This window comes from Protobothrops mucrosquamatus, unplaced genomic scaffold, assembly GCF_001527695.2.
Source record: "Protobothrops mucrosquamatus isolate PMUCROS unplaced genomic scaffold, P.Mucros_1.0 scaffold569, whole genome shotgun sequence".
In the NCBI taxonomy this organism is placed as follows: domain Eukaryota; kingdom Metazoa; phylum Chordata; class Lepidosauria; order Squamata; family Viperidae; genus Protobothrops; species Protobothrops mucrosquamatus.
This window is the reverse complement of record NW_015386871.1, coordinates 594,235-602,898: the sequence shown is the minus strand read 5'-3', so window position 1 is coordinate 602,898 and position 8,664 is coordinate 594,235. Positions and strand designations below refer to the sequence as shown.

At 36.7% G+C, this 8,664-nt stretch overlaps 1 protein-coding gene across 1 annotated transcript; it reads right to left on the bottom strand.

The window, feature by feature from the left end:
* Window positions 1–69: 69 nt before the first annotated feature.
* On the bottom strand, window positions 70–888 carry LOC107288642 (noggin-like). The gene has a single exon (XM_015817282.1). The coding sequence runs from the start codon at window positions 886–888 to the stop codon at window positions 70–72; it is 819 nt and encodes a 272-aa protein (XP_015672768.1).
* Window positions 889–8,664: the final 7,776 nt, after the last annotated feature.

Sequence of the window (8,664 nt, the reverse complement as noted above, 5' to 3'; positions counted from 1 at the left end):
TAATTGAGAAATGACAACAAAATCCTCACAAAGTCCAAATGCTGCAGTATAAAGTTCACTTTATCCGTATCACGAGCAGGCACATTTACATGCAGTTACAACAGGATAAGGAATTTGTCTCCAAACACATTCCTTACGAGATTTTCTAGAATTCAGAGACTGGGTTCCATTTATCCAACAATGCCATGCCAGGAGTTTGATGTTGGTAATTTGGGCTGGCTGGCAAGTCATGCCTGGAGGCCAAGCACATCCAGCTTGCATCAGGTCACAGTATGTATGGCGTATCCAGCGTGGCCAGAAGACGGATCCCATGTCTACCCAGGAAGAAGTTAAAGAACAGGTTGCACTATCCACTAGCCATCGACGTAGATGATAAATGAAGGACTGGCTCAAATTACGAGCGATCCCATCCTCAAAAGGCAGCAATGGCAGCAACTTGGGAAGCTCTAATCTGCTTGTCTCCTGCAGGAGTTTCTTCTTAAATCGGGCTGTATGTTTAGTCAGCTCTCGGTTCTGTGTGCTCAGTTCTTTAGTGCTTGGGTTCCAACCTCGGGGGTCCTCAGGAGACATCCAGAAAGGTTCATAGGAAGATCCCAGAAGTTTCATCAGCTTGGAAGTACGCAAGTGCTTTGGCTTGGGCACAGAGTAGTGGTAGTCCTCAGGAGAGAGGGAGAGGCTGTAAGGCCTTGCTTGAGTCTGCAGCTTACTCCAAGTAAGATGTATGTCAGGATTGGGCTGCTCCAATGCCCTGATGTTATTCGATGGTCGGGGAACCCCACTTAAGGAAAAGCCTCCTTTTTGAGAGACAAAAATTGCTCCAATGTAGTGGAACTCCTGGCTCCATTGCTCCAGAAGCAGCATACAGGCCAACCATGCTTTAACATCCATGTTTCTTCAAAACTTGAATGTGTCTCAATTGCTGCAAGCCAACTCTATGAGGCTTTCTTTCTCTCCACCTCTTTTATTATCCAGCCTTGACCCAGAGTTTAGCAGCTCCCCTCTCCCCTACTTGCAGGCTTTGATAACAAACAGTGCTGTGGCTCCCATTGATATAAACAGAGAGGGGGAAATAGCCCTTGTTTAGCCCATTTGGACATTTTTTTTATTAACCTAGGGTTTTAATAATATGATATCAGCATTAATGGTTCAACAACTCTTAAGTTCAACAATTCTTTTAAAAATGCTAGGCTTGGATTCACCAGCCATTGTCAGATTAAGATTTAGTTCTGGATTTTCAGACTATATCAGCATTCCCCAACTTAATGCCCTCCAGATGGGTCAGATCACAAATCCATCATTCCTGACTATCTCAGATTTTCACTAACTCCCTCCCCCCCGTGGTAACCATCAATTTGGCATGCATGCAAATTATCTCAAATGATTAATTGTAACAGTAAAACAGTTTCTGGATTATTGCATACCAAGATTTTGTTTGATTGCTTGCATTGCATTTGGATAATTTGCATGTTCTGCAGAACAGCTGTGGTTCTGGAATTGGTGAGTTTTTTGGAAACCTGAACATAGACCTTGCAACTATTCAAAAATTTGATTCCATCTCCAGCGATGAGATAAAAAACTGGGAATGGTTCTTTTTATCTCTATGCCTTTACTAGAAATCCTCCAATAAGACAAACATTCAATTGCTTGGCATAATAGATGACACATGCCTCATCTTCTCTGGAAAATTGAAAATACTTCAGTTAAAATCCTATCTGAAATTTCACTCCAGAATTCATTGTAAAGGAACCTGGGACCCATTCTGACATTAGAATTAAGCAGTAGAACATGTTGAGGAATCATGTTTTGTTACATAGATGGTACGTCAGGACAGAGAAAACTCATAATAAACTATATGTTTAGTCAGGAAATAGATCAGTCATAAGAAAAATAGATTATTACATCAGAACAATAACCATGTGGTGCAAAGGGAAGAGATAATTCAAACATATTCTAGCATTAACTCTTGGAAACGGATAGTTTTTAAACTAAAAAGTTCACTATTATACCCAGATGTCAGCTGTCACAACTAGTCTTTATTAACTTGAGTTATTTCCTCATAAGAAGTGCTACATCTTAAAACTCCTATACTGACAAGACATCCTGTTTTACAGCTGGAATATCTTTATGCATCCGAATTTAAACTCGCCTGCATTTTGGGGGCCTGAACAATGTTATTCATATTCTCCAAGGCAGTTACACAGACACAAACACAAAACAGCTGCTTCTAAGGAATTTATACCTCCCCTCTCTCCCAATTCAATATTTTTTTTAAAAAAACCAGGTGTTGTTTTCAAGACACGTGATTGAGAAAACTAAATTAACTCAGATATTCTAAACACTGTTTTTACCATTTTAAATTATATTCAGTGGCTGCTCCATTCAGTTTTTCTGATGGAGTTCATGATAACCTGTATCTCAGCACCACACTATCTAAGTATGCCCAATGTGGTACCTTGTGATGCCAGGTGCTGATGGACATCTTACTTGTTTTTTAATTGTTATTTGTATTTAATACAAGAATAATAAAAGACAAAAAAATCCATTGAAATATAAAATGTTCTCTTTCTAATACAATTCAATTTTAAAACAAATTAAACCTTGATCATGTAAATTACTGTCTTTCCCTTCCACAGATAGTCAGTTCAAAAATTGGGAGGGCACAAATACCAGAATTTTTTCTAAAAGCAAAATAATAATTTGAACAATCCAGTCACAAAAGATATAAAGTTCTTCATAAATACAGACATCTTAACTCTCTTCCTAAAACCTGGTTCATGTTCACATTACTAAGTGAAAATCTGCAGAGTCTCTTAGTCCTGATGCAAGGACAATCCATTAAAGGTTCCAGAAAACTGCCTGGATGCCACTGCCTGTATTTTATCATCCATTTACAGTTGAGTCAACCAAGGATATTCTTAGGTGTGACTGTTTGAAAGGATTTTTTTCTCTCTTATTCCATCTCCAGATGCTGCATGTTGGCCAGGTAGAATGCATTATTGCTCATGGAGGAGATAGACTGAAATTATATATTCTGCATCATTTTGTGGCTCCAACAGGTCCTGCTGGTTCTCTATGGGCCTGCCCTCTTCCTTTTGGCCCCTGACTTGTTCTCTTGCCCCCTCCGTCCTCTTTTCATTGTAAGAAAGACTGGAGCTTCCTTCTGCAGGCTTTGTGTTTTTTTTCCCCCAACAAAACTTTATTAAATATTAAAAACATATAAAATCCAAAGGAGAAAGACAAAAGTTAGAATGAGGAAAGGAGTGAGCAGGGAATAACACAAAATTGGGGGAAGCAGACAAGTGATAGAAAAAGCTATAAAACAGATTGACTCTCAACTTTTTTTCTGTACAGTTATACAAGCATGAAATACAATGATCCTTTGAAGTGGAATAAACCATAGCATTCAGTATTTGTATAGTCATTAGCAGTTCTAGTCATCTAATTCCAAGGTTAAAATTTATTTTCTTTTAGTCAGTGTCAAGCAAAAAGCCCCAAAATGGTTTCCAAGTAAAAACAAGTCTTTTTATATAAAGACTTTTCTTTATTCCAAGCAGTCATTTTCCCCATTTCCGCCAAATCTATTCACAATCCATTCTTCTATTGTTGATATTTGTGAGTCCTTCCATGTCTGCACATAAAGAAGCCTTGCTGCTGTTATCATGTATAAGAACGGAGGGTTATTTTTTTTAATAGGTTGATCAGCAGTTGACTGTCAGGGTTAAAGAGTGTGAAGCCTTGATGTAGACTAGCCTGTCCTTGGCTTAATGTAGGCGAACAGAAGTGTGATTGAAAGGACTCTGCTCTTGTTGGAGCAAAACTACATAATGTGCAAGGAGAGACAGGAACACTTTATTTACAATGCCTACTGCCAAGGCCATGTATCTCCAGATGTACTCATTGCCATGGCAACAAAACATTTGCATTCAGGAAGAAGTTATCTCCCTTTTTTCTCTGTTTAATGTTTAACTATTATTTCCAGGAGAAACTATTCAACATGAAAAAATAATTATAAGTAATATTATGCGGTCCTTTATATAAAGTCCATGAGATAGCCATAGCTCAGTGCAGATGTCCTTCGAAGTCCCCTTTCAAAGTATCAGTTCAATTTCAGTTCAACAGGTTTTCTTTCCTTTTTACCCCATCTGCTTCCTACTGCTTCCTACTAACAGCATCAAGACTCTTCAAATAATCCTGTCTCTTTAGATTAAATTTGCGGTTGCCAAATTCTGCAAACCATCTAAATCAGGGGTGGGGAATAATGGCCCCTTTGCGATCTGTGGACTTTGACTCCCAGAATCTAAATCAGGGGTGGGGAATAATGGCCCCTTTGCGATCTGTGGACTTTGACTCCCAGAATTCCTGAGCCAGAATTCTGGGAGTCAAAGTCCATACGTCATAAGAGGGCCATCATTCCCAGTCCCTGATCTAAATCAATGTTTTCCCCCCCCCCAAAAAAATTGGCAACTTTAAGTTGTGTGGACTAATATCCAGAGTTCCCCAGTAAGCATGCTGCCTAAATCAAAAGTAATTCTTTTTTCTGATTCTCACAAAGTTCTAACTTCAGCAAGATCTATTGGGATGAAGAAGGGCAGTAATAAGTGAACTATTTCCAATTTATCAACAAAATATCTTAATGAGAAATCTTTCTGGTTCTCTTGTTTATAGCATCTGTAAGGCGAGATTAAGACTGAGGAAAGTAGCATTGCAGTGTTGGAATGCAACGCTTTTCTATGTACATCAAAATGTTACACATATGTCCCAAATAGGTGGAGCTTGAGGTGTGCTGCTGTGACATCGCTTAAAAAGCAGCAGGATCTTGAAGATTCCATTAATAAGAAACTGAATCTCTTAATTGATAACAGTAATTTTTATAGCTAGTTGTTTACATAATAGTCACCTAAATCTACCAGTCTGGGAATCAATTCTTATCGATCTTTATGTGGCCAAAATGGCACCATCTACCGAGAGAAGCAGATGGTTATTTTATTTATTTTATTAGATTTATTTGCTGCCCACCTCTTTTCAAAGTGACTCTGGCCAGCCTACAGCATTAAAAGCATTAAAATCATCAAAAATAAATATTTCTAAAAATATCAGCTTGAAGGAGTGAGAGTTATGCATAAATAAATATTTCCAAATAAAGAAACCTCAGCATTATAGAATCATCAAGTCCAACCTCTTGCTTAATTCAAGAATCCAAATTAAAGTTTTCTGGATGAGTGTCTACCTAGTCTCCATTTGAACACACAATTCTGTGTGTAACTGGTTTTAATATACATGGAAGAGGGTAAGAAGCAGTCCAGTGAGAATGAAGTCTGATAGAGGGCAGAGCTTGCAGATTAATTTGGGGGTGAGAGAACAAAAACATGGGCTAAAGAGGAAAAAAAGTAGAGTAAGGTATCCTAAAGAAAATTAATGGCTTCTTACTGGCATCAATAGCTGATAATTGGCTGTCAAGACAATGTTCTTTAGATATTAGCTCATATTTGAATTCTGGATCTTCTATTATATTTTGTATTAATTATGTTTTGCTCATACAAATTTGCAGAAAATGTTACCTACTATAAGTGACATAATTATGACTTATAAAAACATCACAGGTTTTCAAACTCACTAGAGAGTCAAAATGTTTATTTGCTAGCTAGTGCTAGATTTTGCTCAGACTGATTAATATAAATATTAAGGTTAAGGTTATCTGTCTGTGCGATATAATTCAATCTAAAAGCAATAGCTGGCTCACCATTATTTTAAATGACATAACACTAACTAGATCTAAACCCACACCAACAGCTTTATTTTTATTTAATATTGGATAAATATTTAATATTTGCTTAATGTGTTTGTTTTGAAGAATTCTGCTATATGGTTTCATACAAAGTCACTATATAACATTATGTAGTACATGAAATTTCTCTCATGGGCTGCTTTTCAGACCTTCTGAGACAGCCTGAATGTTTTGATATATGTATGTTTAGAGGCATCGCATTCAATTGTGTTGCCTTTTTATTCCAAAATGGCTACTTTGACATCTGTAATGGAATGGCCCAGGAAGTTAAAAAGCTCTGCTATTATTTTGACCTTGTTTTGAGTCCTGATGTCAAATTTGTGCCCATTAATTCTTTTGTGTGCAATGTGTCATATTAGCCTATGCAGAATCCAGATGGGCATTGAAGGGATATGCTGGCATATATTGCATTAAAAGAAGAAAGTGTGGAGGTATCTCTACCCCAATAAGTACCAGACATGTTCTGAATTTTTGGCTACCACAGCCTTATGAGGCTCTCCTTCTGCCATGTTCTTTCACAGTGTGATCCTAGCTAAGATTGAGTCGATTGGGATAAGATATGATTCCCTAGCAATCATTACAGAAAACATACTCCATTTGGATTTGCGCTCAACCGGATCTTCCTCCATAAGCCAGTCAAATGTTCAGCTAAGAAATCTTAGTACAACAAACCATCATCTCTAGTTTACATCCAGTAATAATTAGGCTCTCACAATGTGCTATGCCAAACACTGTGTCTTAACAAAATGTGTGCATCCTGTTAGTTCTGTGAAAAGAAAGGAAATCTAGAAAAAAAATGTTTCCTTCATTGGAGTTAGGATACTGGGATGAGATATAAATCTGCATTTGTGGGGCACATCCCACAGCTATTACCAGTACTGTAGTATATTTATTTTATATCATTTATGTCAGAACAACAAAATTATGAAAATCAAATAAAATAAATAAATAAACAGGACCAATCAAGACATGGTATAAATATGCATGTTTGAAATAATGTTTCCAAGCACCATAATGAACAAATTTCTCTCTAGAAACAACTGTAAATCTAATTATAGCCACAAGAACACAGCTTTAGTAGAAAACAGAAGTAGAGGAAAATTATTTTATGACCTGACAAATCTATTTTGTACTGCATAATAAATGGCAGGATGTTTTCCTGGAATCTTGCAGAAATAGGACAATAAAGCAAGTATCGAGAAGATCCTCAACCATATTTGTTCAGTACTGTATGGACAAAGGCATGAATTATAGAGAATAATTCATAACTTGCCTTCAGGCACTGGCAATGTTATCAGCCACATTCATAACTGATCCAAAGCCCTTCTTGTTGAAAAAATCCAAATTCATACAGAGTTCTATAACAATAGGAAGAAAAGCAAAGTCATGCCCTATTACTTGCTAAGGCAGAATTTTAACAGAATAACAGAAGGAACTTTGGAGATCTTCTAGTCCAAAAGTTCAAAATCCTATACCATTTCAGATAAGTGGTTATCCAATCACTACTTTAAAATCTCCAGGTTTTGCTCCAGTTGTGGAGTACGCACAACTTTTGAAGATAACCCATTCCATTGATTAATTGTTCAGTCAGGAAATTTCTCCTTATTTCTAGGTTTGTTCTCTCCTTGATTAGTTTCCATACATTGCTTCTTGTCCTGCCCTCAGGCACTTTGGAGAATAGATTGACCTCTCTTCTTTGTGGCAGCACCTCAAATATTGGAACACTGCTATCATGTCAGCTCTAGTCTTTCTTTTCATTAAACTAGACATGCCCAATTCCTGTAAACGTTCTTCATGTTTTAGCCTCTAGTTCCCTAATCATCTTTGTTGCTTTCCTCTAATCTAATTTGACTGCATACACAAACATGGATCTTTATTATTTTTATGATAAACATTGATCTTAAATATGGATCATTTCCTCTACAGCAGAAGGGGAGAGATGGGGAGAATCCTCACTGGAGAGCTCCTAAGCTAGGAGCTGGTGATGGGTAGATCTTGCCCATGTGACGTATTAATCTATATTTGTTCCAAAAAGCAATTTGGCTATTATAGAGGGAGGTGAAGTGTCGGAGCTTGAGTCAGTAATTTTAAAAATATGTGTTGCTATTCTTACAGAATTTATCCCAGTCTACCTGGAGTAGTACCATCAACATATAAATCTTATGTTTTATTGAGATGTAAAATTTTCTTGGAGCTCAGTCATAAAGCTCTTTGCCTTTATTAGTGCTTTTTATACTTTACATCTAAAAATATACTCTAGAATTAACTGCAAATTTACTTTATTTAGAACATATTTTATTCTATTCTTTCACAATGGAACAAAATTGTCATCTTCTTTATTTTTCCAATAATCCAGTGAGGTAGGCCGGACTGTGTATATGCCACACAGCTAAGGTTCAACTCAAGGGAGTTCTTTGAATTAACTCCACCATGTTTGTTTTACACACACCTACAGACTCCAGGGCCTATTTTTCAAACAAAAAGATACAGGAAATACATATAGACAACAATTGTCTAAGCTTACATCCATTTTTATTAACCCACCCATTACCCTTTCTATTGCCTGATGCCAAACTGTAGTATTTATAACGTTTTGAGTATTATGGTGTTCTTTGTGGCATGAAAATAATTTAATCTAAATGTAGAAATGATTTATATGCCACAGACAGATTTGCAGTATGATCTTGCTTGATCGAGGCTTTAAAATGGTAGTTATTGAATTATTTATTTAAAAATGTGCAAACTGTTCTTTTGTATAAATCCTAAACTGTCTTTATTTATAGGACTGTTATGGGAACAAAAGAGTTGAAGAATGTCCTATGTTTTACAAAGGAAAGATGATACCTTGATGAAACTGTCAGTTTAATCCCAGGCAGATG